This window comes from Talpa occidentalis, unplaced genomic scaffold (genome assembly GCF_014898055.3).
Source record: "Talpa occidentalis isolate TD23 unplaced genomic scaffold, MPIMG_talOcc4v2.1 talOcc4.11, whole genome shotgun sequence".
In the NCBI taxonomy this organism is placed as follows: Eukaryota; Metazoa; Chordata; class Mammalia; order Eulipotyphla; family Talpidae; genus Talpa; species Talpa occidentalis.
The window spans coordinates 24,862,559-24,885,608 of record NW_023601104.1 but is presented as its reverse complement, the minus strand read 5'-3'; the positions used below and the strand labels follow the sequence as shown (position 1 = coordinate 24,885,608).

At 46.5% G+C, this 23,050-nt stretch overlaps 1 protein-coding gene across 1 annotated transcript in view; it reads right to left on the bottom strand.

The window, feature by feature from the left end:
- LIPC (lipase C, hepatic type) overlaps positions 1 to 23,050 on the bottom strand; it is a 134,463-nt gene that overhangs the window by 1,499 nt on the left and 109,914 nt on the right. The window contains exons 3-8 of the mRNA XM_054701857.1: positions 21,829 to 22,011; positions 21,224 to 21,341; positions 18,763 to 18,996; positions 15,888 to 16,133; positions 4,757 to 4,874; positions 2,994 to 3,212 (exon numbers count right to left, since the gene is read on the bottom strand). Coding sequence (XP_054557832.1) covers positions 2,994 to 3,212; positions 4,757 to 4,874; positions 15,888 to 16,133; positions 18,763 to 18,996; positions 21,224 to 21,341; positions 21,829 to 22,011 — 1,118 coding nt within the window. The remainder of the gene's footprint in view (positions 1 to 2,993; positions 3,213 to 4,756; positions 4,875 to 15,887; positions 16,134 to 18,762; positions 18,997 to 21,223; positions 21,342 to 21,828; positions 22,012 to 23,050) is intronic.

Below are 23,050 nucleotides of genomic sequence, written 5' to 3'. Positions count from 1 at the left end.
ACTGAGATTTTCCCAATGGTTTACTATTTACAAATAGCACTGCATTACACACACACACACACACACACACACACAAAAACACGTTTGTGGACATTTGAGTATTTCTCCAGGAGAGACACCTAAAAGTAAAATTCTGGGTCAAAGAATTATGCATATTTAACATTTTGATAGGCCAAGTGCTTTTTCTCCGCTGTTCACTGCTATATATCGGGTGCCCACACGAGTGCCCGGAGAAAATAGGTGCCCAGGAAATGGTAATTGTTGAATGAAGTTCCCTGGCAGAACCTCTGTAATTTACATTCCCACTAACTGTCTGAGACTCTTCCTGCTTTGCCACAGCTGTACCAACCTGCCCAGCTTGCGGCTGACTGGTGATCATTTCATTGGCTTTGTTTTGCACTTCTACAATTACTGTGAACAGCAAACACATCACATTTAGCCAATCACTTTTTCATGCACTGCTCTAGACTCAAACTCTTCTGCCCCTTCTCTTCACCCCACTACAAACCCTCTAACCCTGGCTTTGCATCTTTGGAGGAAGAAAGTCACCAGTCCCTGAACCCCTTCCATGAAGGCACACAGCAAATTAACGCACCGATTTTTTTCAGTTAGCAGAGATTATGAGTGAAAGCCTAAGGGTCAGCATCCTAGCTCTGGGAGTTTGGTCTGTAGAAAGAACTCAGAAATTGGTAGGTGTTTTTAGTCTCACGAGCTACATATTGCAATTCCCACTTATTACTAAAGACCGAGTCTCAGAGAGGTGCAGTATTGTCTGAAGCTGCATAGGAGGGAATTTGAGTTTAGGTCTGGCAGACACTGAGGTTATTAGGTTCTGCCTGCATGTTGCTTTGTGGGTTGCCTGTCTCTCTGAGAATGCCTCGGGGCCTAGCAACACAGCCCAATAGCACCAATGTGAAGTGTCTATTTTCTTAGACTTTCTAGAGCGGGCAGCGCTAGGCCTGCACAATTGGAAGCATGGTCCATGGACCAGCAGCACTGGCAGCAACTGGGAGCTTGTTAGTAATGCAGCATCGCAGCCCTAACCCCACCCACTGAAGCAGAACCTGCATTTTAACATAATTCCCAGATGATTTGTGAGCACATTAAGGCTTGTGAAGTCCTGGGATGGAGCAGATCATTAGCAAAATTAATGGATTTCGTTTTCCTAATGAGGTCCTGGAGTTTCTTTCGGCCCAGAGCCACAACTCAGATTTGTTTTTGGTTTCCCCCAGCAGAACCATGAAGACACACAGCAGGCACTGACTCCTTACAACTTAGGAAACTATAGGTCCCTTCTCTAACCTTGAGGAAGGGTTTGATGTGCGTATGTCATAATAACCAGCACTTGGCTAGAAGAAACTAGCCAAGGTAGACTAATGAGACCAAGACTGTCCGGGGAAGGAGTGCTTACAAACAATGAGCAGGAGCAAATGGGCAACGAATCAGACAAACTCCAGGTGGACTGGGATAGGTCGATGATGAGCCATGCATGACCCCAAGCAGTGTGACTTATGTGAGTCTTGCGTCCTAATCTGCACAGACGACACCAGCCATTCCAGAAGGTCCTTGGGAAGACGAATGACACCCACGCTCCTGAGCACCTTGTCAGTCCCCTCAGCAGCAGGAGCTCTGGAGTGCCCTTGCCTTCCCTCCCCTCCTTCCTTCCTCACAGCCCCATGCCTTCACCAGAGGGGAAGGTAGCAGGGTGTTTCCTACACATCACGTGGAATCATCACAGTGAATAGCCTCTAAAACTGAGGAATTACTCTCTAGCTCAGAGAATGCAGAGAGCAGTGGCTCAGAAGTACAGCTCTTCTAAAAGGTTAAAAAGTCATGCAAGAATAGCAGAGTGTATAAGAGGACAGAAGCAGTTTAATTTTCTCAGATTGATCATGTGGAGAAATCTGTTGGCAGACTGCAGAGTATGCTCTTATTAATTGCCAGGATTTTGTATCCCAGGGAGATAAAACTCTCAGAGTGTGGTTGTATAAGGGGCGCAGGGGGCATAAATCTGTCATGGGTCCGCACCTGGCAGTGAAACCCAAGGTGAGGGAGGAGTGTGGTTCAGAGGTGAGAGGCCTGTGGCTTCCCATCTCTACAGGGGACAAGCCAAAGGCAGAAGTGGACTTCCCCAAAAGAAAGGTGGGGGAGGAGAGAAAAGTTTCCTGAATACAGGGGGCTGGGGGAGGTAGGAAAAGGTCTTGGGGAGGACAGAAATCTCCTTTCATGGAGGCCTGCAGGATGACAGACAAGCATGGTGGCCGGAGCAAAACATTGGGCATCCCTTTGCTCTGAAATGATTGTGGGGCAGCTGGATCCCCCAGCCTTTCTTCACCTCTGTGCGCCCCACCCAACCTTTTACTGTCCAGGGGCCTTTGGGCCCCAGGGAAAGGTTAAATCTCACAGAGCAGTGCTCTTCACTGGGACTCCATTGGGCCACAGCAGATTTTCTCAGGATTCTCATTAACAGATGAGCATCCTGGGTCCCTTCTCGGACCACAATGAATCAGACGCTCTGCAGGTGGGACCGAGAAGTCTGCATATATGATAAGCTTCCCAGTGATTCCCTGGCACTCTAAGACTTGAAAGGCACCACCCAGAGTGAGGTTTCGAGACTGTGATCTGTTAAAAGCATGTCAATGGGTAAACAACAAAGAGAGGTTGCATCTAGGTCCTTGCCATTCAGAGTGCAAGCAGCACTGAAATCCCCTGCGAGTCAGCTGCGCCCGGAGCCTGAGGAGCACTGGGTGAGCGAGGTGGTTCTCAAACTCTGAGGCTTGTGGCTGCTAACCGTGGGCAGTGGGAAGAGGCTAGACTGGGACTTGGGAGAACTGGGTGCAAATTTTGTGAATGTATTTCATCTTTCAACATCTACACTCCACCACTAGGACATACTCACGTCCACTGGCTAAGATAAAGGCACGTGTTCAGCTGTGAAAGTGGGGGGCACAGAGGTGCTTCATAGATGTTGGAGGAGGCTGGTCCACACTCACCTTTGCTGTGTTTCTCCCGCTTTGACTCTGATATTCCTCAGAATGAGGCCGGAGTAGATGGACCCTTTGCCCCACGGAAAGATGGTCTGGACTGTGTTCCAGACATTGGCCCATACTGCGCTGTTTTCCCACTTGAACTTGATCATGATCAAAGTGCCGATGTCCAGATCCAACGTGATAAGAAAGGAGTAAGTTTTATTCGTAGTAATTCCTTCGCCCCTTGAAGATACAAAAGAAACCAGATATAGTCAGTTTGTAACAGCAAGAGCTGCTTCGGCAGTTCAGGGGGTGTTAGGCTCCCCTGAGTGACTTGGGGTGGTCTTTTTGCTGCATCTCCCAAACTGGTGTTGGACAGACTATTAGTAGAGACAGCAATAGGCGTCCTAGGAAAAAAAAGGTTTTCTACTCAGTAATACTGGGGAAACCATACTATGTTTTGTGTTAGCATATTAAAAAGGCTCCAAGAGTTTTGCAATGGTGAATCAAGTTAACTTTGTTTAGCTCAGACTTTGTAGTCTGACCTTTAGTAGTCTACAAAAGTTTAACAGACTTTGTTTAGCTCAAACTGTAGTCTTTGGGTTAACAAATCAAGAAATCTGCCATGGGAAAGACAGAAATGCTTTTGGCAGTGACTTCGGGACAGCTCAGCTCTCCGTAGGTTAAATCAACACGGCCCGCCCACCCCCCAGTGTCCTCTCTCAATGAATGCTTCTCCCTTCCCCCATGTGAACAGAAACTTCTATTAAAACAACAAAATGTAACAGTAATGGAAAACTACATATAAAAAGGATGCACCGATTTGGAGTAAGATTAAATGCAGATCTATATTGCTATCAATTTTATTCACTGATCTCTAAGACATTAAAATGTTCCAACATTGACAGAGCAGCTTGGTGCCCTTTGTATGATTAGAACAATGCCCAGGGGAGAAATCTGGGACAGTGCAGAGGTAACAGAGGATTGGAGTGGGGCATGTGGGTGGAAGGTTCCCTTGCTTAGTTCATCATAGCTCTTCCTGCAGTATGTTATAAAGGTCATTTACAAGTCCACCCACACCACTAGGCTGTGAGCATCCTAAAGATAAGGTCCTCACCACCTCTACTGCAGGGCAGGGAAATACTTGCTGAATAATTGAATCAGGGTGATGATCAGAGATCCAAAGTTGGGAGGAATATCCCCAAGTAGATAAAGGGTTAGTGTCATTTCTGTGGGAGAGCCCACACAGAAAAAGTAGTCATGGTACCTCTTCTGGCGGGTGAAGCTGGGGAGCCACTGAGGGTTTTGAGACCACTGCTTGCGTGGTGAGCAGGTGGTTACAGTGACGGGCTGGTAGTATAGGCTGATTGGGGTGGAAAATTTGTATCACGCTCAGTGGTATGGGTTTTATTTCTGGGCCATGGTTTTCAGAACTCACTGGAAAGACTGTCAGGGTCTTTGTGTGAACAATTGCTCTGGCCCTCGCCACCCGCCCTGTTGTGCCACCTTGGACTTCCCTCTCTGCTCAGCCCACATGGCATGGGTCCATCACATACATGGGAGGAACCAACATAAATCAAAGTGTGGGGCCAGGTGAGGCAAGGAGGGATGACAAAACCCTGGGTGTGGAAGGTTTCCCTTTCTGGCAAGGTATTTGGGGAGGTGATAATGGGCTGAGAAGAACAAGTTAAGTCTGGTCTGACCCTAGAAAAGTATGGAGTCCACCCAGCCCTCATGAGAAAATGAGGCATGTCCTCACTGCAGTCTGGGCTGCTTCGAATACTCACAGAGTGATGGGAATTTTTTGCACTTCATTGTTTGTTCCGAACAGTGACATGGAAAATGTTGGTTCTACTGGTTTCTCAATTTGGTTGATGAACTGCATCTTGAACTGGTAATGATAAACTAGAGGGGGCCAAGGCACAGGACAAGAGAAAGAATTTAAGCAAGTATTTTCAATTAAAAATCTCATATTTTTACATTTTAAAACATAGAGGAGAAGGTCTGGATGATAGATGCCACATCCTGCCCCTGCCCCCCACCCCTGGTTGGTGGGATTATGAATGTGTATTTTCTTTCTTTTCACCTTCTCTGTGTTTACTCAACTCTTATAGATTACTTTCATTGCGTTTTTAATATAGTAAGTATTCTCCAACAAAGGAAGGCAGGAGTATAGTAGATCTAGCATTGTCACCAATTTTTGGATTCAAGTTCTGTTGGACTAGTCCGTGTAACTGTCAAGGCCCCTTTCGTAAATCAAGGGATGAATGTCTTTAGGCACCTGACAAAGGCAGGAGAACACACTGTCATTTTTTGTTTTGCCTCTGTTTGATGGGATGAGGTGGAGCTCTGGCTAAGAAGAATATCCCCTAATAGCCACATCTCTATATTCTGGGGCCAGTTCCTGGGAAATAGCTTTGTGGTATCTTATTTCTGATGGAACTAAGATAACAAGCACATTTTCCATGGAAGTAAGATAATTCCAGTTCTAGAACTTGAACCTAAAATTTACTGTCTTGTCAAACATCGTTCTACCGAGGTGTTTAGAAAAGGGGAATTTGTTTTATTTTTCTTTACCTAAATGCAGTTTATCTATATTGAATTAACAAAAGCACAGGTACTGTTAAACGCTTTCTATCACATCACTTCATTTTCTTGTCACATAACTCTGTGGAGTGGTTATTGCTATTGTCATTTCCATTTTTATAGATAAGAAAAGGTGAAGTGACTTGTTCAAGGTTGCAGAGAGGAATCTGTGTTCTTATTCCAGATCTACTGCCAAGATTTCTAAGATTATTTTACTTAGACTGGTTTTTTTTTTTTTTTTTTTGTTTCAACTAACTGTGGGGTTGTTTTCAAAATTACCCCACCTTATTCCAACATGCTGATGGCTATGTGGACTTTTTTCTCTTGCTCTCTCCATATTCTTTAAGCACCTCTAGTGTTTTAGCTTCAATATTACAAACAGGTTTAATACGGCATGCCAATTGCATATGATGGGACTGCCTAGAGCCTTATATTGAGATGGGTTCTGAGGGAGGTTGGTATTTGTCTTGAGCAAAGGATGGGGGATTGATGATATGCTTGCTGTGCATTTGCCTTTCATGTTCTAGAGAATGATTAATTCACTGCCTTGCACATAGTAGGCGCTAAATAAATTTTTGTGGGATGAATGAACTAACAGTTTGCTTGGCTGTATTAGGATGTGTATTGCCATTTAGCCAGATGGAAATCACCTCTGAGAATTCAAGACCTGAGTTCCAAACTTTGCTGTAGGAGAACTTCTACTGCAAAGAAACTAGTCCTTAATCATTGTCCCATGCACCTGACAGGTAGATATTCACCATCCTTGTGTACCAGCCTTCTAAGTCTCAACTGGTGCCTTTCCACTGAAGGTTGGTAGCTATATACAAACCCAGGAACAGCTGTTGTGAAGGGGGTGTTGCCAGCACCCCAGCTGCAGTGTCCTGGTGTGCCTGGATACCATATTCCTGGATCATTAACACATTTACACAACCCTGTCCTTTGGCAGAAACCAATTTTCCCATTCGGGTTTTGTGATAGATTGGCTCCTGTGCCTGATATTCCTTGGGCTTATTTAAGGGGTCGTCTGAAGCACCAAATGCTTATTTATGATCACAAGAACCAAACACGGAGAGTTGATTTGTAGGCCAGTTTTCTATAACAGCTAAGTAGTTAGCTCACACAGCACCTGACACCCAGGATAGTGCTCTGTACCTAATAAATGCTCAAATTCTCAAGCCTGGAATACAGTGGTTTTATCTCTCAAGACTGAATGAGAACTAAGAGGGGGGCTGTGGGCCCAAGTTGAGGGAAGGACCCCTAAACTTGGTTGGCAGCAATGGAGCCAGGACTGTGACTTTTCCCAGAAGCCTCTGGATAGGTCTTACACTATATGAGAACTGTCAGGGGACGTAACAAGCAAGCAGTGTTGTAAGTTGAACTGAGGCAGATAGGAAAGGTCCTTCCAAAGACAACAGGCATGGGGGGTGGCGCGGGGACAATGTGGATGGGAGGAGGTGTGAGGACTGCCTTCTGGTTGGCCTCCTAACTAGGAACATTCATAACAAATTTTCAATTCAGTTTAATATATATTAATTGGGTAACTGTCTGGGCTCAGTCCACTGCTAAAAACAGTTGGGGATAAACAAGTAAGAGTATAAATTGGGGCCTTCCTGGTGGTGCAAGGGGTTAAGCACCACACTATGAAGCTATCTGCAGCCTCTGCAGCATGAGTTCTATTCTCTGGCCAGGGAGCAACCCACAAGGCACAGCAGACCTCTCCTGCCTCGCCCGCTTCTCCCCCTGGCAGTGTATTTCAGTAGCTCTGTCTGTTCTGTTCCCCACTCTGTCTCTGGTGAATCCTCTCACCCCCGCACTTCTAGCCTGTACCCCAGTTCTTGTATGCATAAATAAATAAATCTTTAAAAAAAGAGTATAAATTGGCAGAATGAGTGATAACTACAATGGGTAAAAATATTTATTTTGTTATCTATGCAAAGTGCTTTGCACATGTCATCTCATTTAATCCTTCAATAGGTGATATGTTATTATCTCTTTTTAGAGGAGAGGAAGTTGAATCACAGAGAGGTTAAGCGACTTTTCCAGGATCACACAGTTAGTTAGCAGCACATATGGGATGTAAGGCCAGGCCCTCTGGCTCTAGGACTGAACTCTTAAATGTTTATACCTGGGACCAATCCTAAATAAAAAATTGAAGTGTGGATAGAGATTTAAGTTTAAAAAAAGGTCATAACAGAATTATTTAATTAAAAACAAACCAGAACACACTAAGTATTCACTACTGAGGGATGACTGTGGACTAATAATGACAATTACGTTGACTACCACTTAGTTCTTTACTGCATCCCAGACGCTGAGCTAATGGTTTCACATAATTATCTCATTTCTCTTTACAACAACTTTGTAAGATGCCTACTTCTCCTCCCTCCTGCATCATTTTACAAATGAAGAAGCTGAAGCTCCGGAAAGTTAAGTAACTTGTCCACTGTCATGCAGTGAAGCAGCAATTAGATGTTCGTCTGCCTACTCCGAGTTCATATTCCCAACCATGTGATTTACTTTTATGAAAGTCATTAAAAGATATTTTTGGAATGATTTCAATGCTTATGAAAGAAGTAGGAAAAAAAAAAAAAGCCCAAAGAACAACCAGGATACAAATCGTATATCTAGTATGAAACAAACTGGTATCCTATAAAACAGGATGCAGAGAAAGAGACGGATTCACCAGAATTTTGATAGCGCTTATCTCTGGAGAGGGGAGAGAGGTAATTTTTATTCTCTTCTTTATGCTTTTCTGCAAGTCCTGCATATTCTACAATAAGCATGTATTTTAATTAGAATCTTGTTGGACAAAGAAAATGCTTTAAAAGTATTCAGAGAGGAAACAAAAGAAGCTGCAATCCTAACCTTGGAGGATCTTACAGCTGGGAAGCAGAATCACTTATGTGACCCTTGTGACCTTCTGCCTTGTCTCAAGACAGCAACGTCCTTGTCTTATCATCCCGAGGTGAGTCTCGGAGTCATGTCATTGTTGTATCTCCACAGTCATTGCATACACTAGGCAGCAAAGAGAGCTCCAGGGGCTCTTCGTTTGAAAACAAGGCAGGACACACTTGCACTGAAGCCTCTAATTGTGAGTAGGAATAATGACGAATAGCTTCCATTTGTTGACATCCTAGTATGTATCAGGCATCAAAATGAGTGTATACATACATTATTGTTTGGTCCTCAAAACAAGATGAAATGAGGACCACATGTTGGTTTGACTCCATGTTCTACACCTGCCGTTATTGTCCCGGCCACTCTCAGCCCAGCTCTGAACCCCAGGTTGTGCGCTCACGGCCTACTTCTCCCAGGCTCCCTTGCCAGATGGTTCTGATTGGGTTTGATCATTGAGAGGGCAGCAGCAGGAGATCAGGGAAGAGCCGAGCGAGGTCAGTGTATTTTTTCTGTATTCCTTTCTCTTTGAAGTCTGACCCGGTAGCAACTGCTCCCCAAGATTAGCTGCTGTTGGCAGCCCCTCCTCCTCAGCTCCAGTTCTCCTGTGTTAGCCAGTCCCCTCATTCTTTCCTGCCAGCTGTTAGATTGGGGTGTGTGGACACCCCCTGTCGGTTTCCTTAATACTGCCCACCCTCTGTAAGGAGTCCTGCCAGAGCTCTTCAGCTGACAGGCAAATGTAGTCCTGTTTTCTGCTGAGATGTACACAGATAGGGGGTCAATTATCCTGGTGAATAACAGAGATTTGGACATGGGTCCATGTTACCCACATAGTTAGAAGAGGAGCTTGATTCTGAAAGACCCTATCCACTGTATCCTGGGGTTCTGGTTCTGCAAGCCCAATCTGCTCTTTGAATGAGAGTGCAAACACCCAGCCAGCCCCTGAAGAAAAGCTGCAGTCAAAATCCGCCTTGATTGAGCCACCCGGACAAAAAGCTCCTCTGGCTCCGACCAGTGGCATCTGCCCTGGGCCATCACTGCTGTACTCGGTTCCTCCCGTGTCCTGCCTGCCTCCACAGCAGGAATAATTGTTTCACGTCCCTGCACTAGTGATGGTTTTTGCCTTCCATTTTTCTTAAATGTGAGTAGGAGGAGATGGATTTCCAGGTCTGAGCTGCCCTGGATCTGTGATTCTGGGGGAAGGCGTGCTGTAAAACCCAGGGCAGCAATGGATGCAAAGGCCCCTTTAGCTCTCACAGCCTATGATGTGGAAGACCTGGGCCTCACAGGGCCTCCCTGGGGTGGAGCCTGTGAGGGAGCTCAAAGGTGCAGAAGCCATGATGTTCCCAGCTAGCTCGCAGAAGAGGTGTGGACTGTGGAGAGGGCACAGAACTGAGGGAGCAGGGCACCCCTGTCTCTGCAGGACACACTTGGCTATACAGGTAATAGGGAATACCCTATTACCTGTACTATGAAAGTCTCTTTGGGGAGAAATCATGGGATGAAGTTTAATTTTAAAGAATTTCAGCAATCTTTCATACTGGGAACTAATTATTTGTTCTTATTTTGGATTTTTGTATTTTCCTTTAAAAAAAAAAAGAGGACAAAGGACAATTTGTCTATCCCACAGTCTCTCCCTCCTCCCCGCCCAAACCCCAGGACAATGATGCTGTTACAAAGATTAAGGAAAAAACCTGAGTAATTTTGCTCACTTTACCTTATGACATGTTTAATAAGGATTTAAAAAAATGATTCGGAGAAAGTGCTTTCGATCCTGAAACTGCAAAGAGGCTGGCACAGCGCATTCCTCAGTTCAGGCAGGAGAATTATTTTAGGTCTTAAAGATGAAGAGTATGAAATAGTCCATTAACCCTGAATGAGAGCAGGCAAACTCCCCTAGAGCTGGAATGGGAGGCCTCTGGAAATTCTTCTCACCAGAGAGTCCTTGTAGGGTTCAGATAACCTAAAGACTCTGGAATCTAATCTCATGTGGACCCCACTGGTGCCACTTAAAAAAAAAGGTTAAGTTTCTTTTCACAAGGCAGCCACTGTGAGCGCTGGGTTGTGAAATTTATAAAGAGAATATTTTGTCTCTTTTGTCTCAGGGAAAAAATGATTTCGAATCATTAGATATTGGCTCTGGGAGTTTTATTATTACTCTCCTTGCAACCATCAAAAGGCCTTTTTTTCCTTCTTCAGTGTATTGACTTTTTCTCATGGAGATGGTTGGAAGAGATTTCTTGTGTTTTCCTGTAGCGCCACGGGCTTGTTCCTAGATGTGAAATACCCGAGAGGGAGACTGAAGACCCGAGGTCTGAGAGGCCCTGGGCTGGTGTTATTGTGCAGGGGCTGGTTGAATCCACGCAAAGCAGGCTCAGGGGAGGAAGGGGCCATGTGACTGTGAGCACGAGTGTGTGAGACGCCCGCATCTGGGCTCAACTGTACCCCTCTGTTTACATGATGCCCGATGTCACAAAGATAGGGAGCTTGCCCTTCTGTTTAGGAGTGGAAGTGTCAATGTGTGATGTGTTTGTGTGTGAAGGCCAAGGAATGTTGTGTTTTTTGTGTGTGGAGTATGTTTGTGTGTGTGTGTGTGTGTTTGAAGGGTGAGGAGATGTGTGTTTGAAGGGTAAACAGAATATATATATATGAGAGAAAGGGGAGAGGGAGTGTGTGTGTGTGTGTGTGTGTGTGTGTGCGCGCGTGCGCGCGCACACACACGTGAGAGAGAGAGAGAGGAGTATGGAGTGTGTGGGGGGGTGTGAGGAGACTTGTGCTGACTGACACACTGCTGCCTGCTGTTTGCGCCATGGCCCTTCATATCGAATGCCAATAAGGGTCCTCAGCTGAGTGGTGGGAGCCGCAGTTCCCTCTGCCACCTACTGTCCTGTGATTTTCGAGCACATGTGCCCTCTTGGAAGCTCCATTTCCTCAAGTGTAAAATGAGCATTAAAAGCGCTCTCCCAGGGTTGTGGAGAGAATGCAAGGAGATGGTGTATGTAAGAGCGCCTGGTTTCTACAAAGTGTTAGCTCTCTGTTCTCTATTCCTTTCTTACTGCTAGACTGACCGGCATGCCTCTGAGTCCCACCCATAAGTGACAGTTTTAGTGGTTCATCCCCAAGCTTGTCTACACACAATCACTTTATGGCTGAAAACTGAGGCCCTCAAGTTTGTCACTAGGTCAAAGTTGCATATGTGACAGGCAGGAAAGCTACATTCTAGACTCTCCTTATCCCAACCCCAAACCTGCACCCTCACAACTATACCTGCAAATTCTTCTGGAAATCAGTGAGTACTTCCAAAAGAAGTAGCTGAGGAGGGCCTCGCTGTGGTGCAAGGGGTTAAGCACAGCACTATGAAGCAGTCCGCTTCATCTGCAGCACGAGTTCAATCCCCAGCTGGCCAGGGAGAATCCCACATGGCAAGGCACACCTCTCCTGCCTCGTCCGCTGCTCCCCTCAGCTGTGTACCTCGGTCGATCTGCATGTTCTGTTCCCCACTCTGTCTCTGGTGAATCCTCTCACCCCCCTGCACCTCTGGCCTTTAACCCCCAGCTCTTGTATGCATAAATAAATAAATCTTTTTTTTTTAAAAAGAAGTAGCTGAAGAAAGTCAAAGGCAGACATCCCAAGTCACATTTTGGCTGGTCATCTCTCCAACCAGAAGAAAAGAGTGCTCTTACCAGCTGCAGTGAGCAATAGAACAAGGGCCCATCCCAGGATGAGGCCCAGAGTGTGGGGAGAAAGGACAGGTAGAGGGACAGGGAAGCGAAGAGAGTCAGGGAGCAGAAAGGACCTCCTCCCCACAGAGGCAGCCCTGTAGTGGGGTAAGGGTGACCCTCAGCTGGGATGCCTCCTCCAGCGTGAGCTAGACTTGCGCCCCCAAAGCCTTTCCCTCACCCCTCTGCAGCATTTGATGACTATTTATAGATTCTTAAAAGAACAGACTTGCCCCCCAGTGTCACTCAGAGGACTGATACTGGCCCTAAAACCCAGGAGGCCCTGTGCAGTGAGAGAACTGGGAAAGGCCTGGGCTGAAATTCCACCTCTGCTACTCACAAACGACGTGACTTTGGGAAAATGATTTAAGCCCTATGATTCTTAATTTATTTCTTAGAAAATTAAAGATAACCAATCGGGGTCTCTCTCTCTCTCCGTTGCTTTGATGATTAAATGAGAAGTGAGATAATTTATAGCACAGCCAGCATGGTGCTGGGACAGAGAAAGCCCCCCAGAATTGCTGCTCCTCTCCTCTCCACCAATTACCTCGGCTGACTGCTAGAGGATTACATTAGAGAAGGTGCTTGTTAAGCAGGACTTAATACAGGTTGATTTTCTTTCTCTCTCTCTAAAAAACAAAATGGGCTCCCAACTGGTGAGGCTCCTGAGAGAGTGAGTATGGGAGTGGGCGATAAATTGCCTCGTTTCTCTCAGCGACTCTTTCCCAATTCTCTTCTGCCACTGCTGCACAGTCCCCGTGTTTATCCCAGATCCGGCGTATGCGTATAGAAAATAGAATCTTTGGTGGTTTTGTAGAAATATCTCAGGAACTAGAAGAACGAGGGCCAAGTTAGTCATGCTCTGTGAAATTACACTCGGGAGGTGATGTTTATCTTGCCCAGGCAGACCCGGCACTAAAATATATGGTAGGGCTAGATGTCCTTGACAGCTAGGGACTGTGGTTTCTCTGGAACCCGGGTTGGGCAAGTCTGTTCTTTTAAGAGTCTGTAAGTAGTCATCAAATGCTGCAGGGCGAGGAAAAGGCTTTGGGGCTCAAGTCAGAGCTGACCGCGGCTATGATGGGTGGGGAAGGCTGTAGTGACAGTGGCCTTGGTGAAATGCTTGATGCCAGCACTGTCAAGAGAATGTCTGTGAAGATGCAAATGATTTATTTCTGTGCTCCCCATGCATTCGAGCACTTGAAAGGTAGCTAGTGGGATGGAAGAATCACATTTTTGATTTGATTTAATTTCAATTGCTGCACATGGTCACTGCTATCATGTTACAGGGTGCAGCACTCCTTGAGTAGCATTTCTAAACAGGCAGTCTTGCTGAGGTAGAATTTCCAGGTATACACAGGGGAGTTTTGATGGGAGGGCAAGCTGCTGCTCCCTGGAAAGACTGAGGCAGATCTGGAGAGAATTTGGAGGGGGCAGAGAAGGAAGGGTGAGGTGCAGGAGGAGGTTTGGGCGTGGACCTGCTTCCTAATCGGACCTCCATATGCTGGCCCCGTTGGTTCCATCCTGTTTGGAAGACCCAGAGCAAGATAAGTGGCTGGTAACAAAGAGACCCCTGTGTTATCTCCAAGGGCCTCGTTGTCTGTCTTCCTGGGATAGCACTGAGCATTCCTTGTGGGTGGGTTGGTTTCCACTGAGCCCCTGAGGTGGGACTCTGATCAATAATTTTGGGCGGATGAAACAGCACTTCCCTAAGGCAAGTCTTTGGCCCTCCTTAGTGAGCTCATACTGGCCTTGTATGATGGTCAGGGCAAAAGGGAGGAACTCAACCTAGCTTGTGCCTACTGCCCTTCCTTCTCTGGATACGTGCCTCCCTCCCCATCTCTAAGCCCCCAGTAGATGTCCTCAGGCTGGACCAAGCCTCTCACATCACATGCCTTGCCCAGCCCTAGAAGGTGAAATATGACTTCATTTCTTCCCAGCTGATCTCAAGGGCAAAGCAATCCCTCTCTCTCTCCTCTTACAAAACCGCCCCCCCCTCGACCCCGTACATCCCCCCATCCCCAACCTCAAACAGCCGTGGGGAACTCCCAGGGGCTGGTTATCACAATAAAAAATAAGCAACTGGTTGTTTGGAGGCCCTGATCTAAATGGCAACTCTGCTAAGAATTCTCTTTGTGATCCTGGACAAATGATTTCCCATCTGGGTCTCAGTTCCTTCATCTGTCAAATGGTGGGGTTGAAGAGTTTCTCTAAACACTAGCATTCCATGATTAAAGTAGATCCAGTGAAATGAGATTATCTGAGGGGACTAATCATTACAGGCAACTTTAAAAGAGAAGCTGGTTAACCCAAATCAGTGTCTAATTGGCAGCCCACGTAGGGAACTCCCTTAAGGAGGGGACCTTCCAAATTCCCTCACCTGCTCCCACAGACGCCTCTAAAGTGACAGGGCAGGGGCCCCTCTGGTCCCTCAGGTGGAAAGATCCCTCCCCTCCGCTCCAAGTGCTCTGGGGTGCTGCCACCCACAAGGACCTGTTATTTATGGGCCTGCTTGCTCTTGGAAGGGAAATCTGGCTGGAAAGCAAAAAAGTTCAGATAAACAAAGGAAACGTGTGCCTAAAAAAATGAGTCACCTGGAGCTTGAACTTGTGGGTGTGATAATGAAAGGAACACTGGACTGGCAGTCAGAGGGACCTGGGTTGGTTCCAGGCCTCCTTCCAGGCTATGCGGCCATGGGCCAGTCACTGTGTTGAGTTTGGCTTTCCTTCTCTTTAAAATGGGATAGAAACTGGCCCTGCCAACCTCACTTGCTGCTCATGGGAGCCACATGCAGTCGATGGTGCAATACTGTACACTTGCAAAGTAGTGGTGACGGCACATTCACCTCCTGCCCAGCAAATACCTGCACGGTGCTCACCACACAGCACAGCAGCAGGGGCCTCCCAGCACCCTAGAGCATGTGCTCTGAAGCAGTAAAGATGTTAAATTGCTCCAGAGCTGTTTTAAGGATAAGGCAGAAATGTTAGTGCAACAGATGTCAGCTTGTCCCTCCTGGAGGATTTGGGTTTCAGTGGAGTATTTCTCTGTTGGCTTCAGCCCAAGTGGCGGCCACAGCCTTTTCTCTGACCTGCGGTTCAACCCAGAGAGTGGCAGGTGCTTGGTTTCTGCCCCGAGGTTAAGGAGTGACTGACAAACACTGGATAATGAACTTCATTTTGGGAGGGCCTCACGGTGATAGTGAATAGCCTCTAAGATCTTCTGGTTCAAAACAGAGGACTAACAATGAACCACAAATATAGGTGGAGCCCAGTTTTTTCTTTTTCATGGGGGTCATGAGCAGAGATTAGTCGTAGGTCTAGTCTGGGTCTGGAGACCCATCAGGGTATTATGATGGGATCTGGTGCTCAAGATAACTGCTTAGCACCTCTGGGATCTAACATTTCAGGGGACCATGGAAATGAATGAAGAGAGGCCACCCCAAGGATTTTTCCAGAAATTATCAAGGTTTTCTCTCCTAGCACTTGGCAGCATGATGGCCACATACTTGGGGAAAGAGAGAGAGGCTGTGTTAATATTAGTCTGAAATCTCTGCAGTTTTGAAAACACCAAAACAGAGTTTGAAGTAGCTCCAGGAAAAGACTGCAGGGAACTTTTGAACCCTCAGACAACAGACAAGTGGCTGCATCCTGCCCTTCTGATGGCTCCAGGCACCTTGCCCTCTACACACACACACACACACACACACTCACACACTCACCTTTGAATGGGGATTGGGAGCGGGTCACGAGAAATAGCTGCTTGGCCTTCTTGCTCTGGTGATCCTGGCGGATGTGGTAGCCCAGCGTATTGCAGTGGCCCTTCTTGCAGCTCAAGCACAGGCCCTGGCTAAAGCTGTCCATGCCACTGCACAGGTAGGCTGTGCTCTGCAAATCAGCATGCAGCAAGGAGTCGATGAAGAGGTGCACGGATCGCTCATGGGCACATTTGATGGTCTCGGTGATGGCTGGAACACAGGGCCAGAAGGATGTTAGCACCCCTTACCCCAAAGCACCCTTAACTCAAAGGATCATCTCATTCTAAGCACAGATTAGTGGCACATGAGGAAGGAGGGTGGGGTTGCCTAGACTGACCCACTGGCAGCGGTGGGATGCCATAATTGACCAAGAACTAAAGAAGGAGTAGACCTCTTCTGGTCTCTTAGTGTTGAGACATAATGCCAGCGATGGTGGGGCTCCTGAGGGCAGCCCACTCTTAGAGAATTATAATGTTATGATGTTATAGTGTTATAATATTATGTTATAATAAATGTGTTATAATAGAGTTTAAAGAAGAATCCCAAGTCACTAGGAAAATACTGAATTACTTAAGAAAACAGGGTAGTGTAATTCATTTCAGTATTTCTATTTCAAATGGTTGAAAATGTACAAGGTGCTGATAGCTTGGGGGTGAGTTCGCTGGAAGAGATTTGTGGGGAATGCCTCCTACCTAGGTAAATGTGTGCCACGGCACTCTTGTGACTTGGCTGAAGGGCTGGTGAAGGCTCAGGCCTCTCCCATGGTGTCTACCTAATATCCCGAAGGAGCCATTGCTGCTATAAAACCTGTAAGTGACTGACTTCTAGAAGGACATGTCCAGCTCGTAATGGACCTAACCCCAAAGAACAAGCTTATGAGGTTTATCAATCATGGATATTTTTTGAAAAATTTATTTATTTAGGCATACAAGAGCTAGGCTACAGGCCAGAGGTGTGGGTGGAGGGGGTGAGAGGATTCACCAGAGACAGAGTGGGGAACAGAACAGTGACTGAAACACACTGCTGAAGGAGCAGCGGGTGAGACAGGAGAGGTCTGCTGCACCATGTGAGTTGCTCCCTGATGGGCCGGGGATGGAACTCGTGCTGCAGAGGCTGCGGACTGCTTCATAGTGCTGTGTTTAACCCCTTGTGCCACCAGGGAGGCCCTCAATTATGGATATTGACCTTAAAAAAAAAACACAAAACCTTCCAAATCTTAATCTAATTTTTAGTGAAATTGCTCTCAAGGAATGTTAAGGAACTGTCATGAGACATGCAAAGTACCAAATCTGAAGGTAGAACACAGGTAAATTTACCAAAAAGCTATTGCTATTTCCCCAAGTGGCTGAAAGCTTGGATATCTCAGTTCTGGGTCACTCATGGCTGCATTTGCTGAGCACATACTCTGAGTGGGTGCTTACTGAGTGCCCTCACTCCTCTGCTTCCTGAATCTTCACCACAGCATCTTGTAGCAGCAGTTACAAGTGAGAAATCTGAGCTCCAAAGACATTCTTTAATTCACCCAAGCTTGGCCAGCCAGGAGATGGTGAGGGCGGTAAAGCAGATAGATGTTATCTTCTGTTCAGGTACAGTTGGGAGAACCAGAATGGGATTGCTTTCAAATTAAGGGTGAAGAAAACTGAAAAACCCACAGCAAGACTGGGCCAGCTAAATAAACAGAAGTGGCTCTATCATTTTGACGTTTAGCACAAACGAGCAAATGGCAGTCATTGGTCGGATGCATTTGCTAGATGACTAGTTACTAAGCCCCAGCCTTCACACCTGTGTTAAGCTTTGGGAGACTGCAGATTTGGGAGGAGGACCAGGGAACATTGGTGGTGGGAGGGGGATAATGGTGGGCAGATGTAAGGAATGACAAGGGTAAGTTCCCAGAAGGTTCTCAGGTGTGGGTGGGTGAAAGGCTGGGAGTCCAGCCAAAATGAGATAATATGGAAAGTGAAGGTCAGTCTGATATGGTAGAGGTGAAGGTGGTGATGTAATCACAAGAGTGTTCTCAGCTCAGTTTTGGATGACTGGGGTGAGAAGGTGGTGCGCCAGGCTGGGGGCGCGCTGGGTTTAGAGCAAGTTGGCATGCTTTAATCAGGATGATATTTTGTAATGAGAAATTTGGAATGCCTCTGGAACGCATGGTTTTCACTGACATTTTTATTCCTTATCCTGTGCATGTCATCAATGTGCATGTTAAAGTTTTTGTTTCAGCATTTAAGAGAGAAGTAGCATCACAATCCAGATAACACCACATTCGGTTTCTGCCCTGAGTTAAAGGAAGTAACAAGGACATATTTACAGCTGTACTTTGAATCAGAAGAACCTCAGTAATGTCCTGCATGAGCAGATGATTAAACCTCCAGAGGGTAGAAGAGTTATTCCCACTCTTGTGAGCCCAATGATCAAGAATCCATGAACTATTAAGTGGATCCTCATGAGACACAGAATAGAGGAAGCCCCCTGAAGGAGGAAGGTTCTGGAAAAGGAATAACATCAGACCTTAGGACTCAACTTTCAGAAGGGCTAGTACCCAGGAGAGATTTTTGTGCTGGTGGGGTAGGGGTAAGAGATGTGGATTCCTGATGTGCCCTCAGCTCATCCTCAGAGCTCAGGCTCCAGGGACCTCTGCTAGTTAAGAGGTAAACACCAATCTTACCTACTTCCATAAGCCTTCTCGCTGAGTGGACCTGGTGACCTCCACCCTGGACTCCCCCCACCTCACCCTCAGTTGAGCACCACAGAGTTGGAAGATCCTACAGGATCCAGAGGCCCCATGCAAGTGTGGTGAGCGCAGGCCAGAGCTCGAGGCTGGCCATGTCTTATCTCTCACCATTTAAGCCATGATTGGCGATGTGTTTGTAGAGCTCTAGGAAGTGGCAGCCAGGCTGGAAGGAGCCCCCATTAGGGTAAAAGTCATAGTGTCCTACGGGCTGTTTGATGCCCACACTCAGGCCCATGTGCTCCCGGGTAAATGTGTGAATGGCATCCACGAAATTGGCGTCATCTGGTGAAAGACGGTCGCTGGGGGACATGCCCTCAAACATAGGGCCTGCAGCATCCAGCCCTAAACAGAAAGCAAGGGTAAGGGTTAGAAAGGGAGGGCAAGGGTGGTAGAATGCCCTTTTTAGATTTTTGATGTTGGTACACATTCACGAGCTAGTGGGAAGAAGAAAATCCTAAAGCATCACTTTTCTCTTGCCATCACCTTTTTCACAGTAGAACTACAGTAATTCATGGTGCTGAAAATTGCTGGGCATTCTCCAGGGGGAGAAGAGATTTGCAGGAACTATCCAGTTGAAGAAATAAGGTTATGAGGGAATGCTTGATTTATTTAAGCAAATTAATTTTAAGTACCTCTCAAGCTCCTTTCAAGAGCATCTGTTTGCTTACAAAAAACCCACTGTGCTTATTATAAGTAGTTCTAACCTACTTATCAAAGGAAGAATTTATTTGCCAGCATGTTGTTAACAATTTCCCTAGACAAGCTGACTTTTCTCCTGTTCTAATGTCATGTCACTGGAATGTCCAGAGCAGCCCTGGGACATCACTGTTCCAGGGTGAAATGTGAACAAATACTGCTTCTCAAAGCTCTGTCCCTCCAGCTGCAGGTGGGCTTGCCGGAGGCAAGTGGGGGCTCATGTGCCTGTAACTGGGGAGCATTTATGCACTCGAGGTTTTTTCTCTGCTTTTCTCCCTTTACCTTCTCTGAAAGATCTTTGATGTCCCATAGCCCTGCCTTCCTTCCATGTTGGGGGTGAAGGAACTGAGAGTGGGCCTTGAGAACACTTGTTCGCTGGCTTTACCTGTGGTTTCAAAGGAAGGAGGCCTTGTTATGGCTGGTATTCCTTTCTTCATGAGGCTGACTACAAGATAACATCAGAGCAATCAGCTATCCTGCTGTCTCTGACTTGTGTGGGCCTGATCAGTAATATGTGAGATGGCCCAGGACACCAGTCAGAGGGAGAGGGTCTGAGTATCAGGCCTGATGCAGCTTCACTGAGATTCTCACTCAGACTTCTAGGCTTGACTCCTCAGTGACGGGCTTCACGAGTTTTCTGTGGAAGGTTCTTATGGGAAGTCTGCTCACCCCCAGGCTACTGAGGGTTAAATCACGAGGGTACCAAGTACTGGTCTGTGGAAAAAGCCTCTGTAGTCACCAACAAGATGGGAAAAAAAAAAAAAAAAAAGAGGAGGATATGCACTCTCATGACAATTTTTTTCATTAAACGTCGGCCATTATTCCTATCTTTTTTCATGTTAAAATAAATCTCTTCTTTTATGAAGTAACAATAGCGGTCGAGAGTAGCTGCCAAAAATGTTCTTAATTGATCAAAGGTCACAATGATGCTATTCCTCTTTAACTCCTTTGAATTGTTTTAGCATGTGAGGTATTATTTTAGCCTGCTGGGTCTTGAAGGATGGGTAGGAGTTTGGTAGATAGGCTAGAGCTGAATGGATGAGTGGTCATAAGATATTCCAAGGGGAACAATATCTGCAAAGGCCCAGAAGCAGAAGAGGCCATGCATGTTTGTAAAGTGGAGAAAATGTAGTATCACAGAAACTTTGAGCCACAGAAAGGGGATGGTGGAGGAGTCATTGGAGAGCTTTTTGAACACTTCACTGAGAAGGCCCCTGCCTGTTTTACCAGTAGGCACTAAGGGGCCTTGGGGATTTGGCTGGGGAATCATCTGATCAGGCGTTGGGGGGCTGTGCGGGGTGGGTGGTTAAGTTGGTGTCAAAGCAGAAGGGCATTTTTGCATATTTCCAGCTCTTCTTGGGTATCAAGGGCCATTTTCAAGTTGACTACAGCTTGGGGTGAGGTTTTTGGTACACAGCTCCCTCAGTACAACTGGGTCTCAGGAAAAGACTTCTATGTTTCACAAATGTGGAAAATGAGGCAAAAACATGACTGATCTTACAGCAAATTTAAGGCGGTGATTCTTAACTCTATCACACTGAGCTCTTAAAGCTACAGATGAAAAAATTCTTTCCTGCTTTGATAATGTATAGAAATCTACTTTGTAGGTCCTCTTTGGCATGACTGTGAGAGAGAGGCAGCTGTTTAAGGGAAGGCGACAGGATTTGAGGCTGTGATTTGCTGAGATCTCTCCGAACAGCAGTCTATGGCAGTGGTCAGGTTTGAAATAGCACGGCACGTCCTGCCATGATCTCCAATATAGCACGGAGGAAGCCGGGGGTGTGTTAATTATGAAACTGTTGGAAAAGCAGGTCTGGCTCCACGCCCCTTGCCATTGTGGAGATTACCGTTGTTAGTTATCAGGCATGGTTACCTGTAATTCTCCCAATCTTGCGCTTTCCACCAATGTAAGTGCCAGCAAATCCTGAGACGTGTGCACCCAGGCTGTACCCAATTAGATGAACATTGCTTCGAGAAAATTGAACAGATTCCTGGAAGACAGCAGTGAGATGGTTGCAGGGGGAGAGCAGACTAGATAAAAGCCTTTTGTGCCTCTAGCTTGTTCTGGGCTCCCGCCCTGTTCAATGTGCCTGATTGCAAATGAAGTGCCGTATTCAGACTGCATACTCACTGGTTTCTCACCTCGCTGAGTGTTCTCTCTCCTTTCAGGCTTGGCTACCTGGCACTCCGCCTGGAGATGCTGCCTCCCTGCCTGGCTGTCTTCACCTAAACATTAAGGCCCTGCAGCCAGTCCCTGTCATTCCTGTTCATTCATTTGATGGCTTACAGGGTATGTTTAGATTTCTTCACACATCCAAGAGGATGAGCATAGAAGTGGTGGATAGGGAAGTGGGAGAAGATGGTTCTACAATGAAGGGGTTCAACTGAACCCCCTGAGAGAGGTGTGGGGTCTGGTGTCCAATTTCTGTGAGATTAGCAGACGTGGTTCTCACATCTGGGTTGCTTTGGAGATCTTACCTCCAGCCACCGGACAAGAGCCGCAACCTCCTGGCCCACGACGCGAGTGTTGTGCACAGCAAGTGTGTAGTGGTTGTAGGCCAGGCTGATCCAGTTTGCCAGGCCCACGTTCACTGGCTGGGCCAGTCCAGACTTTAGCGCAGTCACCATCTGCTGGATCCAGTTTTCCAAGATGCCATCCACCTGAGGGTGGGCCACAGCAGAGTCACCTCGCTGGGAGGGGATAGAGGGAGTACCACACTTGTTTTTTTCTCCCTACTCACCTCTTTTTCTTCTTCAACACTTGGAAAATGCTGGATCCTCTTCTCCAAGAGAAAGAGCTTAACGCAGACTCCCCAATCTTAGCACTACTGACATTTGCCCAGATGCTTTTTTGTTATGCGACTGTCCTGTGCATTGTGGGATGTGTAGCAGCATCCCTGATCTCTAACCACAAGATGCCAGCACCACCCTCCCCCCAAGCCCCAATATATCTCCAGACTTTGTCAAATGCTCCCGGGGGTAACCCCAGCTGAAAACTATTGTCTTCACATTTCCCTCTTTTAAGACTCCCTGTCCCATCCCCTCCAGTCTTAAAATAATGGGAAAGTGTGTAAATCAGGTACTAAAGGCTTATCAACCCTCGGAGGTCATCTTCCCGGGAAGTCTGCTCTCCCTCACCTCTGTATCTCATCCCAACACTTTCCTCCCACCCGCTGCTCTGCATGCTCTTGGTGTGGCTTGTCCTTTGGGGAAATGTGCATTCATTTAATAAAGGTTCACCCAATGTCTTCCATGTGGATGTAACTTTTTGGGTTCAAATCCAGACTCTCTCAGTTACTAGCTGAGTGGCCTTGTGCAAGTTATTTTAACATTTCTCTGCCCCTGTTTTCTCATCTGGAAAATGGGGATAAGAACAATGCCCTCCTTCCAGGCTTGTTGTGAAGATGAAACATGCGAAGCACTCACAACAGTGCCTGGGATACAGGAAGTACCGTGCAGTAAATGTTAGTTACCGCCCTTGTTATGACTACTAGCCTCAGGAGTAACAATAGTAGATGTAGCCTAGTCTGGACAGGATTTTGAGAATGAAGAATTCCTTCTGGTAGAAGGACCCTGACAAGAGGACCCTGTATCTGCATATTGTATTTGTAAACAAAATATTTATTCAATCATTAATTCAGTTACCAGATACACCTAGAGCACCTGATGATTGATGGATACAGTCCCACAGGGCAGAAGG